The sequence below is a fragment of the Tyto alba genome, unplaced genomic scaffold, assembly GCF_018691265.1.
Source record: "Tyto alba isolate M040663 unplaced genomic scaffold, T.alba_DEE_v4.0 Super-Scaffold_33, whole genome shotgun sequence".
NCBI classification, from domain to species: domain Eukaryota; kingdom Metazoa; phylum Chordata; class Aves; order Strigiformes; family Tytonidae; genus Tyto; species Tyto alba.
Genome location: NW_024881308.1, coordinates 4769489 through 4786663, shown reverse-complemented (window position 1 = coordinate 4786663; position 17175 = coordinate 4769489). Strand labels below are relative to the sequence as shown.

The following is a 17175-nucleotide window of genomic DNA, read 5'->3' as shown; positions in this document are numbered from 1 at the left end:
TTTAGATCTTGGGATTAAAAGGATCATTTCAAGGGGCTGTTACTACATAAACACATGCACATAAGCAAGAATGTTCATGCAATTGTTCATAATGTGCACTTACATAGCTGCTCTCTTCTAAGGTTTACTGAGAGGTATATGAACACTTAATTTAACCAAACAACCCCCTGTGAGGGAAGCAGTAGATAATGTTTTTGTTTTATTGAAGGAGAAACACACAGTGTGATGAATATCAAGTTACCGAAGTCACATATCCATTCCTACTTTGATCACTACTGAACTCCTTTACTATTAAGAAATACATTCAGACACACATCCTATTGAACATGCTATCTTGCCTTTCTTGGAGGGGAGGTAGAAAGGCAATTAAAATACAAAGGTTTATTTTACTAATGGATTAACTAACAGATGGAAACATAGACAGTAGGCTAACAGTAGAGTCCCTGTTAATATGGAACATACTTGTGCTCCATGTCAAATCGGAGAGCCTGGTAGAAGTAATTTTTAGCTAATCATCCTCTATACATCTCTGCAGGGTTGATTCTGTTTTACAGATTTCTCAAAAGCAACTTTGGCTACCTAGCTTCAAAGTGGCTGAAGTGCTAGGTTATCTCCCCTATAGAAGACATATACATACCTTTAACTACTATTTTAACATAAGCTTTGAAAGCTTCCTGACTTGTATTTATGCTTTAAATAACAGCTAAAGGAAAGACAATCAAATCAGATGTTTTCTCAGTTGTTCTTATCCCGTATTTAATCCTTATTACTCCCTCCCTACAAGCACTGGGCTGTCCCTTTTGCTAACCATTCTGAGCATATCAGCTGTCTTGTGATTAACAGTGATGCAACAAGAGTTATTAAAAGGTAGTTAGCAAAGCAGAGCAGGCAAGCTGTTCTAAACTTAGTGTAACCTGAAGCAAGCAATGAAGTATCCTCTGGTTCCTTTGGTGAATGATCTGACCTTTCCTCTTCTTTTCTTCTGGTTTTGTTTGCCATTTGTAATGCTGTTGATCATACTGATTATCTGGCTACAGCTTCTACTTAATGAAGGTAAGTTATGCAGTTGATGAGATAAAATGCTCCTGCATAAAGGCTTTATCTTTAAAGCACTCTGCTAGCTATTTTAGGCTAATGCCACTTGTCACAGAAGGAAACTAAAGGAGATTTTAGTACTGTTGGTAGCATATGGAAAACTAAACCTAAATTATTATGCTTTTCTGTTAAATATGCTTATAAGATGTCAAGCTGCTGCCTGCTGTTCTTCTTTACCCCCTTCCTTTTTCTCAGAGGTAATTTATTTAGGAAAGGCAAAGGACAGGTAATTTTTGTAAATTTTTATTTAAAAATCCCTCAGAAAGCAAACCTAACCCTCTAATTCTGTACACCTTCAAACTCCAGTATTATAGTGCTTTTATACTTTCTTTTGAGGGGTGGTGGTGGTGTTACAGGGTGAGCTGCTAAGGAATTCTTTTATCAATGCTGAGGCTGACAGAAAATTTTTGAAGGAACAGGACGTGCATTTTCGTTTATTTGTGTATTTTGCTCCTCTTTCAAATCCATCTCTGATTGCTATTTCTAACATGTCAGTACCTGACAACAGGCTTTGGTTTAGGCTAATAATAGGCTTGTTGATCTACTCCTGAGGATAAAGCCTTGCTAGTTTGCTGTAATGCTGGAGCATAAGCAATCCCGGCTGAAGAATCAATCGTAAGTTCAAAAGCAGTAATTCTGCCTTTGCAGAACAGCTGTAGGAAAGAAAATAAGAACAAAATTTTACTGCAGCAAGCTTTTACTTCTGTTTGGTGCCCTCAGTTCTCACCTAACAATGTGGTTGCCAGTCCTATAATCGATCCCATAGAAATAACAACGAGACAATACCCACAGAGGGCAAAGGAGCAGGAGATACTTACCACAGCACACGCTTGCATTTCCCCCTCCTTTCCCGTCCTGCACATGTGTGCACACTGAATTTTTAACTTTCAGCTCCCATTGTGCATTCTTGGCACACAGCTAAGCTCATAACAGCCTCTGCATGCTTCAGTAGTACAGTATCTTCCCTCCGCACACTCAAGTGCGCTCTTGTGGGTAACAGCACAGTAATTACGAAGAGCAGGTTGTAAGAGGTTGTAACAATTACACAAGCCACCCTGAGAAGCATAGGCACAGCTTACTGCTGCAGTCTGAAAATCAGAATAAAAAATGTATTTTGCATAGGTAAAAGGTAGCTGTGCCACATACCCTTGAGTGTCAGCTTTTTGCCTGAAGAGATTACCTATGGAATCTCTTGATGCTTTGAATGAGATTTTCAGGTTATGCTTATTTCATTTACCTTCACAATTTCCAGCCCTATAATGACTGTTATCAGCACCAGGCCTTTAACAATATCTACAAATGCTCTAAATTTCCTTTTAATGAGTAAGACTAGACACATTACTAAATTTTTACATACTAGTGTGTTTATAGGATTAGGACATTAAAGTGTTTCTCAAACTCTTAAGAGGAAAAAAAAATTCTAACTAGCTCTTTTAAACAACTTTTTAACTAATTTAGTCACATCCCCATATTTTAGGCTAGTTTACAGTAGGCACAGGTAAAAAATAGTGTGTGTTTCAGCTCCTCCTTTAATATAGTCGTTGATTAAGAGCTAATTGGTTAAAATCAAACACTTGTGCAGGCCTCTTATTGCCTACTTGGGTTTGGAAATCCTTTATTTCAGCTAAAAAAGATTCAGAAGAACCTTATCTAGCTTCTAGATGGAACATGCAAGGCTTGTAGCTAGGGAGAAGTAATCATGTATGGGTATTTTACATGTTCTTTTAAAACTTCTTTCTAGCACAGATGACCAGTGCAGAAGAAATAACAAAACAACCTTCTGATGACCCTGATTCTGACTCTAAATTTGAGGATGAACCAACAGAGGAAGAAAAACAGTCCAGGACAAAAATACAAGAGGAGATGGAATCCAATGGATCTATGGGAAAACTAAGGCCCAAGCCAGTTTATCTGCGTCCAAATCCAAAAAGTCAAAACCAAAGTCTTTTTGCTGTAATCTCAGACAGCTGGTTGCGGAGCCAGAAGATAAAATACTCCCATGCTGAGCAGAGTGATTTCTTTAACATCACGATGGTGAGTAGTGTGACCAGACTACCTCTTTGCATATCTACTGCTTTTGTGCCTAAGACCTGGGTTTTTTTTAGTCATCTCTGCCTGACTCTCTGCCTCTTGGGTAAGAGAAAGCTGCAAGATTGGTTTCTGCTTGGTTAATGACTAACAAAAGATATTTTTCTGTGTTTCTTATTTGGAGTGACTCCTGTTGTAGACAAGGTAAAGGTAACACAAAATTGTACAGAATAGCTATCACGTATGTGTACTGTATAAATGCGTGTGTGTGTATATATATATAAAGGTAGGTATACATGTTTTAGAAGTCCTTGATAATTGCATGTGAAACAATAGAAATTTCTAACTATTCCTCCAAGATAAGAAGTTTATCTCAAATGTATATAGAAACTCTCCTGGTAGGTATGGTTGATATTTTTCAAAAAGCTGCTTCAGATTTCCTATAGTGGAGTATGCGACTAAAAATTAAACGTATTTCACTTGCTTGATAAGAGCTGAAGCCAGAAGTCGCTTTGCAAGCACGGCAGTCCCAATCCTTTTAGGCTTTATACAAATCCCAAAAGATATATTCAAAGCAGGGGAAGAGCTTAGTATCTTGTGTGTCTTCTCCTTCCCTGTGCCTTGACTGTATGTTCCTTTGCAGACGGGGCTCAGAAGGGAAAGCTGGTCTGTGCTTCCACTGGCACTATTCACAGTCCTGTCTGTTCACTCATTTACATTGCTGGGAGTTTTGAACTGCAGCAGCTGAGGTACTCACATTTGCCTCCACTAGTTTTGCTGTAGCCAGTAACCTTTGTTAGGCTAGAATGGCTAACTACTAGTATCATCTGAAATTGCTGTAGTTGTTTGACTAGCACACCCTGAAGCTGAGCTTTAACGTGGAAATAGTAATACCTCAAATCAAAACATTTTTGACATTGTTAACACCACCAGGTCAGTGTAGTAATTTTTTTTTTTTTTTAATTGTTGTCGTTCAAAGGCTAGAGAAACAGTGCTAAGAATCAGCTTGGACTTGTCTAAGGTACCATTTGGCTCTCCTAGAGCTCTTATACAAGTATTGATTTGAACACAGCAGTTTGAAGAACTGGGGTTTAAACCTGTCTCTTCTAGGACTTAATACTCATACTGAAAGGCTTGCTAGTTGTGTTAGATGGATGAGAGAGGAGAACAAGCACTCATAGTCTCAAATCATTTATAACCTACTGAAAATTGAAACTCTTTTGAAAACACGATTGACATGACAATTCTGTTCTTCCTTTTCTTCATCAGCTGTTGTGCACCATTCTTTCTTCTCTCACCTGGAACTTTGCCTGCCAGTTGCTCCAGATCTCTAATGTCCTGAGGATTCAACTGCTGCTATCCTGTCTGATTATCTACATGCCTCAGCTGTTTGTCTTGCTGAGTGAAAAAGTTGTGAAAATCCTGGGCTCCCTGAGGCTTGAAGAGCAGAGGTCTGTTGGCTTCAGTCTTGGGGAGGAAACTGGAAAAGAGTGGTGAAGCTCAGAGAACCACCTCACGGTGAAATAAAGCAGGTAGCCCCACAACCATCAGCAGCAATACTGCTCAGCATTGGTGAGAGCTACTGCAGCATGGCAGAGACGTTAATTCTCTGAAAAGGAAACTTTCTCAAGCCTAAGTCAATGTGCAGTCGGGTCACAGCAGCTACTTTCAGAGTGAACTGTATCGACTGGCTAGGTATTATTTAGATAACAGCAGCCAGCCTCTTGTCTGGCACTTGGGTACCACCTACTCTGCTCCCCTCCCACTTTACAGAGGGATGAGTTTCTTTTTTATAAGGATCAAGCACCACACTGGCACCAGTGATACTCTCTGTTCACCACTACTGCTCTGATTTCAAACAAATAAGATCAAGGCAATAGCTCTCAGTAATGCTTCTTACTGGAGCTTAAATGCAGTATAGCCTGGTGATTATTTTGCCCATACTGCAACTAGCACTCTTCTGATCTCCCACTTGTCAGTTGTCAGTGTAGGAAACAATCCCACCTCCCATTAACAAGCAATAATTAACCCCTCAGCAGATCTTGAGTATACATTTCCTTAATTTGTGTTCAGGATGCGCTTTTTCAGCACAGCTGCCAGGCTGATACAAGGTTAGATTATGGTCCAAAGTGGCCAGCTGGTGAGACTGGGATGAGACATAATTTTGTGGCCTAAGGGTTTATCCGATTGTCAGGCTATGAGCAGAACAGCTGTTTGCTCCTAGTGTTGATGCACACATTCAACAAACTCCTTTTTAAGAGGACCTGAATTAGGAAGTCCCATCCCAAAGAGCACATTGCTGCTTGTGGAAAAGGTTTGTCTCTGCTCCTCGTGGGAAGTAGCTGTGTCTTGTACGTGCATGCTGCGGAACATTTGCCACCAGCCTTCACTAATTATGAACCATGCCTTGTTTATGTTGTTTTTCCTCCTCAACCCCTGAACTCCACATGTCTAAATATTTGTCCAGAGCAGTATGCTCTTAAATAAAACCTGTTTGTCCACGCCTTTATTTTTGCAGGTTCTTTACTTAGAAAAAATATATTTGCCGTTCCTCAGCTGTTTGCAGAGCGAAAACTCCATCTCCCCTTTCCCCCCCCGCCCCGAGGGTGACGCGGGGCTGGGGCGCTTCTCCCGGGGGGGGCCCTTTGGGCCTGTTCCCCGCCTGCCAGCGGGGGTGAGGTGCTGAGGGACCGCGCACGGCGGCTGCTGTTGGCTGGGGGGGCAGCGGTCCCGCGTGGGGCCCGCCCGGCCCCGCCTCTCCCGGAGCCCGCGCAGGGGCCGGGCCGAGCCCCGGGGCTGCCCCCGCCTGCGCGGCGCGGAGGGCCGCGGGCACTGCGCCTCGGCTCGGCGCGGAGCCAGGCCCGCGGGCTGGCGGGCGGCCGTCGGGAGAGGCCCCGCCTGCCCTCCGCGGCTCGGGCGGTGCTGAGGGCCGCGCAGGTAGGCTGGTGCTCGGGGGGTTGGGAGGGGAGGAGGGCGGCTCGGCCGTGGGCTTGCTGTCGCTTCAGCTGCCCTAACGGGGTTCAGCGCTAAACTGCTGCTTTCCCGGCAGATTCTGGCTTCTCCACCGGGGAGCGGGGTTATTGTTTCAGCTGCAGCCCCCTCGCTCACATCTCAAAGCTGCCTTCCCTGAGCCATCGAGAAGAATGTTTTCTGGTAGTCGTAAGGTTTTTCTCTTTTCCACCTCCTCTATGTGCACTTAAAAACACGTTGGCGAGAAGGACTTAATCTTGTAGCTGAATTGCCGAGGATGCCTCCCGTCTCTGTGGGATTTCACTTGTTTAGGCTACTTGAATATGTTGGGCTCTCTGTTAATCTCAGTTCACTAAGAAACCGTATTATCTTGAGGCAGGAGGCAGTTGCCAAAATGCTATAATTCAAGTTAAAAATGTTTTACTGGGATCGTCACTGCAAAGAAGTAGATGAACTGAGGTGGGTAGGTGAACTGCCTAAAGGTCTACTAGATTATTGCTGCTTCTTGTGTTGCCTCGTGATGTTTTAAAGCCTGGTAATACTAAAGTATATGCTTTGAGTGGTTTTTAGTCTATGTAAATATGCTCGGAATAGATTTAGCTTGGCTGGGCTGGCTGTCGCTTGCAATGTCACTGGAATAGCAGGGGGGTTGGTGCCAGCACGCAAAACCTGCTTGAGAAACCTACTCTGAGGATTACTAGGTCCTGCGGAGTTCCCCAGTGCCACAGCTATGCTGATGGCAATAGTGGTTTATACCTGGTTTTCCTGTCTCTGAGCTACGACAAATAACGCATGACTAAATATTTGTCTGTTAAGAATAAAACTTTTATGTGTGGATTTGGCTAAAAACAGTATGGAAAGGCCATTTGGGCTCTGCTGTGGGTCTGTGCTTCTTGCAAGAGGTTGGTGATGTGTGAACCTGACGTGGAGAATGTGCCCAGACCTACAGACGTGGGGGGGACTCATTTTGAATCCTGTAGACTTCATGTTGTGCTCCGTCTTTGTTAAAATAATTTTTTTCCTGAATCTAGCTGTAATGCCTGCTGCCGTGCCTATCTCTGTGGAGCATTTGAAGTTCGCACTGTGAAAGTAGCACGGCCTCTCCGCTGCCTTGTAGTCTGCAAGCACTTGAATAGCATCAGTGAATTTGTGGTTTAATTTCCCATTTGCTGTTGTGTGCAAAAGCAGTTTTCTGGGCATCAGCAAGAGTATTAGAGCTTGCAGACTTGGATATTGTAGTAGAACTCCTTCCAATGTGATTGTTTGCAGTGATTGCAAATAGATGATTTTTTTTTTTTTTTTAAATGAAGGTTTTTCTGCAGTTTTGGATTTAATTCACCAACATGGTCTCTTGTTCACGTGCGGCAAAGCATCATTCCTCGTATGCACCTCCATCCCAGGGTGCTTCTATATTGTAGCAAGCATATAGTTTTCTTAGCTGCAAAAGTTTGATACCAAAACCTGGACTGAACACTTTGGACCACAGCATTAGTGGTAGTTTCTTTTGGCTGAGGTTAAGCCTCCTGAGAGACAGAAGCCTGCACTTCTGTGTACCAAACTGTACCGTAGATGTTTTATGACCTTTTTGCACATCACTTAATCTCTCTTTTTTTCCCCTGACTTATTTGTAAAGCATTCACTTTGCAGGCATGTTACAGGGGTGGGGTTTGTTAAACATTTGAGAAATGTAGATAACTGGTTTCTTTCTCCTCTGAGCTCAGAACTCTGGAAGAAATTCGTAAAAGACCCAAACTCTAGTGTAAACTCAAGTGACCTAATGTGTTTTGATGGATTTAAGTGATGAACATGTCTGAAAGAAGTATGTAACAGCATTTCGGGATAAAGTCTTGCAGCATGTTGGGATCTCTAACTTGTTAGCGGGGCCTCTTTTGGTAATAGCTGGGTGAGCTGGGGCTGTTTACATCCTTCTCCTGGAGGAGTCATGGGATGATTTAACTTGGCCGACATCTGTTTTTAGTAAAGAGGAATCGGGGTTCTTGGGTCCAGCTGCACGTAGAAAAATAATGCTGAAGATTTGGCTCACGGTCCCTTGTGCCCCAAGAGGGCGCAATGGCAGCAGCACAGCTCTTGGTTTAATCAAGACATGGTTTTTGAGATGGTGTTTTTGATGTTTAAAGGAAGAACCTGTAAATGTTGTTTTCCAGTTCACAGCATCTTTGATTAGTTGGATGGAGAATCATGTCACTTGCCAAAGCTTTGTAAATTGAAACAGGTGAGGGTCCAGCTTGACTTAAGGAAAACATCACTCCCTGCAAGTACAGAGGACTGTTGAAATGGGGGCCCACAGAGGTTGTGGCACCTCAGCCCTTTACAAGACCCAACTGGCCGAAGCCCTCAGCACCCATTTGGGTTCTGTTTTGAGCCAGCTTTAAGCAGGAGGTTGAGTGAGGTGGTGACCTGAGGAGCCTTTCACATGTGCTCATGAAGGTGTGTGTAAACTGCTCTGGGGAGAAGTGCCCCTCTCTGTCTGTAGGGATCAAAGAACCCCCCTGCCCCCTTAATGCCTCATTAAAAATCACTGTGAGACTTGCACTGGAGTCTTCTGCTTTAGCTGGGTGAGGAGGGCACTAAAGGTTACAAGAGTATGTGCTATACACTCTTAGGCTCTTTTTATCCCTTAAAAGTTAGAGGCCACAATGCATGACCTGGAATAAAGTATATTCTAGCTTTGCATGTCTTTTAGGCTCTGAGTTCAGCAAAATGTTTGCTTAATTGGGGATGTTATGGCCAATATGCATCTATTCCAAGCAGTTTAAGTGCTTTCAGTTGGAGACATAAAAATGTCTTAGTTGTGACATGGTGTTTGAGCCTTCCTGCTGCAGATGTAAAATCCATATGGCAGTGTCTTAATTGAAACCTGCTGGAGTTATTTTTCTCCTGCATCACATTATATGAAATATTCTTTATGCAGCTGGCTTGAAAGGACTACCTTTAATTAGATATTTCTAATCAATTAGTGCTATTCCTTTCTGTAGTCCTGTTCCTTTCTAAGAAACATGATTTGAATTATATAAGGCACTTCAATTTGACATTCTGCATATCACCTTATATGGCCTGTATGATGTATTCATTATTTTATGCCATGAATTTTATGCACAAGTCATTCACCGCAGCATTGTTAATCATGTGGGTAAGTCTTTCCAGGTGTGTTGCAGAGTGAAAAGCTTGTCTGAAATCAACTTGTTAGCTAAAAAGTTAGGTCTCTAAATGATTTTAGATTCAGATGTCTGTAATACTTTCTGGTATTTGTTGCTGTTTGGTAAGACCGTTAGGTCAGTTAGCAGGGGAGTATGTTTTGTGATTGCAAAGATGTCTGGAGAAAGAAATACAAAAGCTGATGTAGCTTAAAGCATATTCCCCAAAGTAGATTACTCCAAGAGTCTGGAATGTGTCGGTGGGAGGCTTCAGTTTTAGCGAGATGTTGCTCCATGCATGCAGGAGTCCTTCCACCCCTAAATAATTGTTTCCATCTGCATAGCTTATTCCATCAGCCCCAGGGCTTCTAGTGCCTGGATCGCTGAGCTGTCTGCAGAATTTGTGTCTTTTGTAAAAATGAGGATCTTTCTCACTAAATCTGCTGTGCTAGCTATGTATGAAGGGAACTTTGCTGTTGTTATACAGAAAAATAATAGGGAACCCCCACTGGGGAATCTTTTAAAATAAACAATATTCTGGTCCTTCTTTTGTGTCCTTTTAAATTTTTAGAGGGAGAAGTTTCAGGACCCTTGAATCTTCTTGCTTAATGTCTGGCAAACCTATTGTTAATTCACTAGTTGTTTGAGAGTTTTTTAGGTTTTATATAATATGAAATTTTGTCACCTATGATAACTTGCAATGTCCCTGGCTACTTGAATTGAATACCGTGGCTTACGGTCTGTGAGATGTCCATGTGAACATACACGCTGTCTTCATGTGGTGGAGGCTGAGTGTAGGAGACGACACCAAGTGCAACATACAGCTGAGAGCTCAGCGTTCCAGTACACAGCTTGGCTGAGACCCAAGCACACTTGCAGTGTGTGAATTCCTGTTTGTTGATTTTGCAGCACTAATGTATTTATCTCTTTGTCCTGTTTTGCCCTTTTGTAGAAGGTTCCTTCTAGGATGATGGACTTTGTTAGCAGTGGAGGTTGGTGACAGCACATGTTGCTGTTGTGTCTGTTGGGAAGGGGCTGCCAGGGAGGTGGTGAGGGCAGGGGCAAGAGCCTGCCTGACTGTTACATGCTGACGGATCGGTGGTAGCTTAGCAGGCAGGCTGTGCACTGATGAAGCAGTGTCAGCAGGCTCCTGACCAAGAGTTATCATTTTATACTTCTCAGTTATCTCTGCTTGGGTCACGTAATGAAGCATGAGAGAGACATCATGGGGGATGTCACAAATGCAGAGTACTCTTCACTCCTTTGCCCCTGCACTCTTCTCCCTGAAAGGTCTCGTTTCTGAACTAGTTGAGGTCAGTTGAGTGCCTCTTTCCTGGAGGAGCTGGCATAACAGATATGTTCTTCCTTAATCTTCAGTTCTTAGTGGACCTTCCCTGGGTTTAGCCTGCGGTGGATGTGGAGAGCACACAGACGAGGCAAGGCAGTCTGCATGTTGGGGTGCTGGGGCGCTTGAAGGGCTGTTCGTAGCACTGCTGGCTTGGGAAGATGGCTTTTGCGTGATGGCTGTGCAGTGTGTGTGAGGCTGTCTTGCTGTGGTGGTTGCCATTCTGCTCTCAAAACCTTTTTACCGCTCCTGCCAAATTAACAGTTATTCTGGCATCCCGGGAGCTCAGATTTCTCAGTGTCGTATGTACACAGCTGATCATGCGGCCAGTGCTTGAACCCCCATTTCTCCTGTGATCTCTGTTAATCACATTCCTGACAACCCTAACCAAGTGACCAACACTGGAAATAAAGCGGTATTTCTTGCCTTGAGGGTATCTGTAATCTCCTGAGTGAATAGGAGCATGTAATTCTTGCAAGGTCTGTAGCAGGTGGCCAATATATAATGGAACTGGAAGGATATCCTCTTTAGGCAACGAATAAATAGAGTTTTGCTGATGAAAGTTGTTTTTCTCGGTCAAGGTAAAGCTCAGACAATGTTAATGTTTGAAAACAGCAGGGCTGACACAGTGGAAGGAAATCCTTGCATGCCTCATAGCGGAAGGTAGACATGAGGCTGCAATATATACATCCCTGCAGCTGATCTGAGATACCCTTGTTTTGGTCAAATATTCCAGAATCCTGGACTCACTCCAATTTGTGCATAAGAACGGCGAAGTAGATAAAGGTAACAGCTGTATTTAAATGCAGTATTTCCTTTGACTGATGGGAGAGGAAGGATACCTCCCAGGAGCAGTCCTTCTAATGATATCCCTAATCCAAGAGTTTCAGAGTTCATTCACTTCGCTTCCTACGCGCTCTTGGCCAGCGCGAAGCAGGCGTGAAACTGGCGGATGTTTGCAGGCCAGGAGGAGTTTGGAGCAAGCAGAGAGCTGCCAGGTCAGTTAGGGGAATTCAAGGCTTTATTAAATACCAGCATGCGTAAAGCTTTTGGAAGAATGGCTTTCTGCGAAGCTTATTCTAGATGCAATAATGTGTTAGCTGGAAGAAAACTTAACCAGGGGGCAAATCTGTAAGTAAGACCAAGGAATTGCTTCTTAAAGGCTTTCCCGTGAACTCTGCTAGTCAGGTCTGTGCAATTTCGTAATGGATTAGCATTACCTCGTTGTCAGTGTCAACAAAACAGATGGCAAAAACAAACTAGTCTTTGTAAAGGTCAAGAAGCTGCTGCTTGGTTACTAGCTAGGAATCTATGAATATCATTTAACCCTGTATGAGTACTTTTTCAAACAATAGTACTGTGTCCAACTGTCACGGTTCATTTGGACGTCTCAAGGTTACAGGAGGACATACCCTGTGAATTCAGCTCTATTACATGAGCTCATTAGGTAAAAATCAAACAAGGTCTCAGTCTCCTTTCAATGGGCTGGTGTTACTTGTTAGTTCTCGAATTTGTTAATTCACAAATTCACTAGCTCACATGCTTATGAGGAAGCCACTTTCCCAGCTGATGGTGGGAGTGCTCATCCTTCCTCCTCTGTCATGGCACAGGTGTCCCAGTCCACAGTGGGAAGCCTGGGAGCCTCAGCAGTGCAGTGCTGGTGGGTCAGCTTGAAAGCTCTTTGGGCAAGCTGATGTACTTACACCTTCTGTCACAGAAGTTTGGTTTCTACCATTCCTGTAGGTGGTTCCAGTTCTGAAAATTTTCAGTCTTATCAGAAGCTGCCCAACAATCGCTTTTGCGCAGCTGCAAGGACAGCAGGTCCTATCTCCTCCTCTCCTTTATATCTGGCATACATGTAGCTCTTGCTTTAGCCCAGTGGTGCTGCTCCCAGTGTGAGCTGTGTGTTGGGCTAAAACTTGAGCAGGAGTCAAGTCAGCAGCTACTGACCGTGGTGATGGCTGTGGCAGAAAATGTCCACTGTACAGAAGTTTGGTTGCTTAGACCAGCCCAGTTAAAGCAGATAGTCCTGATGTCAGTTTGGTTATAAGGGTTCATCAAACTTACAGAGCTGTGAGGTAAAATATAGTTGCTATAGTTCATCTGCTTGTGTATATGTTTTTAGATTTACTTTTATGAAATCTTTGTAGTTTTCAACTCACCTGCGAGTCTGAATTGAATTTCTGCTTGTTTTGCTTGCATGCACTGTGCTTATTCAGTGGATGATCTGTGTGCTGTCTGCTTTTTGCCTTTGCAATCACACTGTGTTACTCTGAACTTGCACACCGGCGTAAACTGAAGAATAAAAATCTGTCTTGCAACATCACTTGACATTGGTACATGAGACTTCACATGTCTGATCTCCTTTTTGACCCTGCAGTTAGAGCAGTGGGGTTTTATACAAGAGTAAATAGCATGTGGGGATTTACAGGCACTACTTTAGTCTCTGACGAACCTTTGAGATGGGCTTGCACCGCTAACCTCAACTGCCTGTGTTCTTCCTTTAATTCCCCTACTAAAAAGCTATTTGGAAGTGTTTGTAGCCAGCTCTTCCATCCCCTCATTGGCCCTTAAGTCCCAAGTCATGCCTGCAATCTTCCAATCCTGGTTTTCATAAAGACTTGTGTAATTAAACTTTGTCATGAATATTTTGGAAAAACAAGTCCTCTCCTAACGAGTTAACAAACTCTTGACTACTAATAGCTCTGTAAGAGCTGTGAGCTGTATTGTGCAATCAGGTTCAGCATCTCAAGCAGTTTTGTTCCAGCTGTTGAATCGTTTATAGATGAAACTAGTACAAACAAGCTGTGTGTGGTGACTTCAGAGCAGGTTGCCAGCATAGCAAAAATAGTGACAGCTGACACTTTTTTTTAAAAAAAAAAACACCCAACTTCTGAGCCTTTAAAGCAGCAGCCCAGTTCTGTTTCTGTTCTTGCTCTCTTCTAGAGGACAAATGAGAATACCCATAAATATAAATTACAGGCCACTTGTAATCGCTCCACACACAGAAGTTTGGATTCCTCCTGATGGACCTGTTACTGCTAAAGAGATGACAAAGTAGAACAGAAGCCTGTTAGGATAAATGACGGCACTTTTGAGTACAAGCACAACTGTTGCTTATGAGTGGAATAATTAGCACTTACTATTGATTGACTGCTAAATAAGAACTTCTGATACTAGGCTGTATTAAATTTTCTTTTTATTTTGGAATTAACTAATTGAGCAATTGGGATCTGTAAAAATCCTGCTCCCTTTGAGAGGGGGGTGTTCTGTTCCCCTGCTCAGAGGCTGAGGGATGTCCTGTGCACAAATGAGCACAGTGGCATTTCATTCCCAAGTAAATGCCCTATATCCGTGTGTGTGGGGACCTATTTGATAATATTTTTCTCTGGATCTTGAATTTGGTGTATTTTGGTAAGTGGACTTGGTTTTTATTGTAATCATTCAACAAGACAAGCTTCAGTAACACAGAGGGGTTCCCCCTAATTCTGAAGTAGTTTCAGCTAGACTGACCCAATATAAAAACTTCTGGGGATATTTTTAAAACCATAAGGTATGAAAATCTATCCAAAAATCCCCAAATGAGACATTGCTTTGAAAACTGCATTTGTACTTAGTCCACACTCTGGTCTTTAGGTGTTTCACTTACCTTAATAAAAAACTTAGTTGTGTAGCTATGATCAGGTCGCTCCTACTTTTCTCCTGCCCTTGTTTTACCATCCTTGCTAAAACTCTAGCTTATCTGAGTCAAGCTATCAGTAGCTATTGTTTAGCTGTCTCATAACCTTGGTAGTTCCAAACCATGTGCTCTGCACTGATTGTGGGGCCGTGCCATGTGCATGAGTTCTCTTCTTTCAGGAGTGGATGTTTGTCATTCTTTGGGCAGTAACTCCTATGGGATGCCCGAAAACGCATTGACTCAGGGTGAGTTCAACCCGTGGAGCCCATCCTGCTGCTTGTGATTGTGGTGCAGGAAATAAACAAGATGACAACCTAATCTATCACGGCTTTGGGCTGAGAACTGGGGCAGCACATTAAAACAGTCCATTTCTGACACTCTTCCTATTTGTAGCTCTGTTGCCCCATCTATTTTCCAGAAAACAATAGAAGATCCAACTTGCAAAAATCAAAATGAGGTTTGTGAAATGGGCTGGGACGAGAGCTTGGGAATTTGAGCTTTTGCGTATTCTTTCTCTATGAAAAATAAGGAGTGCAAAGCGGTCCGTGAGGGTGGTGCTGGGGACGAGCTCTGCAGCGTGGACTCCGGTTCCATCTGAGCCCGACTGACGCAGCCGGGCTGGCAGAGGTGGTGGCTCCTCATGGCAGCCTGAGAGGGACCTGCCTGCTGATCCTTCGCCCCATCTGCCTCCCTTCTGTCACACCTTAGAAGTGACGTGTCGTGCTTTGTCAGCTGGCTGCAGTGATAATAGGTACCTGTGTTTGAAGGAAGTGAATAGGCAGCTTGGTGTTTATTACCCTGGTACCTGTCACTTCTTTCTGCTGTTAGTGTCCAGCAAGAAAGATACGGTTTTTGCAAGGCACAGCACCCCGTAGATGCAGGACGTGTTTGAATAGGGAGGTAAACAAGGTCATCCTCAGAACCCCGCTAAGACTTCTAATTTTATACAGTCTGAAAATGCCCAGGAGGCAGAAACATACTCAGTTTAAATTAGTAAGTCTTGGTTATTCATCAGAATAAGTGGTTTTGAGTATCAAGAATAGCAACTGTGTCTTAGTGCTTCCTCCTATTGTTATAGCTCTTCCTTGCGCAGTGGAAATGTTTTGGGTAGTTTAAATTACATTTACAGTAGTAATTAGGTTTAAGCAACTTTGTAGTTCACTTATCTAAATATACATCTGTGTCTGAAGAGTGTATGAGTATTATTTCCACCCTCCGCTTCCCCCCCTTCACTCCCCCAAGCCATGACAGTATTGAACCCGGTGGGCAGTGGGAGGCAGTCATGTACCCAACCCCTGGCCTGTGTCTGGTGGAGATCTCTGCTCGGAGCTGCTGCTCCTGGTAGTAACCTGATGAAGTGGCTCTGACTGACTGCCAGCCAGCTAGTCCTACTCTACTACAGCATCGCATCCCAGGAGTTCCTCTTTTGCCCAGTGTTTTTTTCTTTTTCTTAAATGTGAGATTAATAGCCATCTGCCTACAAACAATCTCAGTTTAGGAAGCATCTGTTGCTGTTTGTCCGCTGCCTGAAGTCTTAATCCTCCGTTTGTTACAACTCCTGGGTGCAGTAAAGCAGATTATGTGCTCTGACATACAGCTTGTGGCTGCAGGCAGGTTGGGTTTTACAGTAATCAAGGTCTGACAGTTCATCGTGGGGTCTGAGGCACCCTAAGTGTGGGTAGAGCAGGGGGGTTGAAGGGGTGATGCTGGGCAGTCGGGGAAGGTGATGCTTTACTTCTCCACATGCACTGGCGTTGATACCCCAGCTCCTGTGGGCATGCCTGTATCTCTCCCAGTAGGATGACAAATTAAGTCTTGTCTCATGAAATAAAGTCACAGGTGGAAGCACTTTGTAGGGTCTGAGTGTTGCTGTGGCTGTGTTCTTGACAGTGGTTGAGCTGAGAGATGCTTGTTGATCTCCCAGCTCCGGGCAGAGCAGGGCCAGCCGGCGTTGCGGGGCCGGCTGCTGGGCGCGGGCGCCTGTTGCCCAGACCTGATTGCAAGTTAGTGCTTGGCCCCAGGCCGCAGCCTGGGTGCTGCCTCCCCGGCAGACTGGGAACAAGCTGGGACTTGGATAATCTCACCGCCTGGGTGACTCCAGAAACTGTAATAATCCCTTCCTCTTAATGGGTCCACGTGATGGATAGGTAACGCTACCTGCGGATTTTCTTGATGTGTGATGAGGTGGAGTGGGGATAAATGATTTTCAGGCTTTCCTAATATCATGTACTCTGTAAAAATAAACCTGCTGGAGAACAAATAATTGCATATTAGGGATTTTGTCTATGTTCAGGTTTTTCCACTCTACATTACAGTGCCTTTCACTTTCATTTGATTTTCATGGTAACAGATTGTTTTAAGATGCTTGAAAAAATGTAATACTGCACTGATGCTGAGCTCTGTCAGGCAGTGTTCAGAGGCAGGTTCCCCAGCTGTTGGGGTCCCTGTGGGCTGGCATAGGATTCCTGTAGTTTTTTAGGTCTCCAGCCTGCATGTGCTTTTCCCAGCTGAAATTCCCAATTTTCCATAAGCATGTTGGATGTTTTTGCCCCTCCTTTTGGTCCTGAAAAAATCAGGTTTACTGAGTGAGCAAAGTCGTATCAGTTTGGCAGGGCATGTAGATATCTTCAGAAATAACTCATGCACTGAAGCTGTGACAGTAACAGTGCTGGGTCTGTACCAGTAATTCATTTGAACTAATTGGCTGCTGAGAGCATTGGTATGTCTCTTTGTCTCCATATTTGAGTAAGATTCAGCTCCTGTGATCCAGATGATCTTGTCCTAGTGAGCCTGACCCACCTCTAATGACATCAGGAAGACTGTCCTGGAGCATGAAACATGCTGGAGAGCTCAAAACTGGAGTTGGAACATTTATCCTGATTCATCCATCCAAAAATGTAGAC

At 43.7% G+C, this 17175-nt stretch overlaps 1 protein-coding gene across 3 annotated transcripts; it reads left to right on the top strand.

Moving 5' to 3' along the window:
- Positions 1-829: 829 nt before the first annotated feature.
- LOC116964310 lies at positions 830-5628 on the top strand. 3 transcript variants are annotated; one of them, XR_006166100.1, is made up of 4 exons: positions 830-1053; positions 2837-3129; positions 3767-3872; positions 4393-5628. XR_006166100.1 is itself a non-coding variant. In XM_042801171.1 (3 exons), the coding sequence occupies exons 1-3, from the start codon at positions 1048-1050 to the stop codon at positions 4618-4620; spliced, it is 522 nt and encodes a 173-aa protein (XP_042657105.1). In that variant the 5' UTR covers positions 830-1047; the 3' UTR covers positions 4621-5628. The 3 variants fall into 3 exon arrangements, 2 of the variants coding, with proteins under 2 accessions (XP_042657105.1, XP_032859499.1); XM_042801171.1 differs by lacking the exon at positions 3767-3872 and having other exon boundaries at positions 2842-3129; XM_033003608.2 differs by lacking the exon at positions 3767-3872.
- Positions 5629-17175: the final 11547 nt, after the last annotated feature.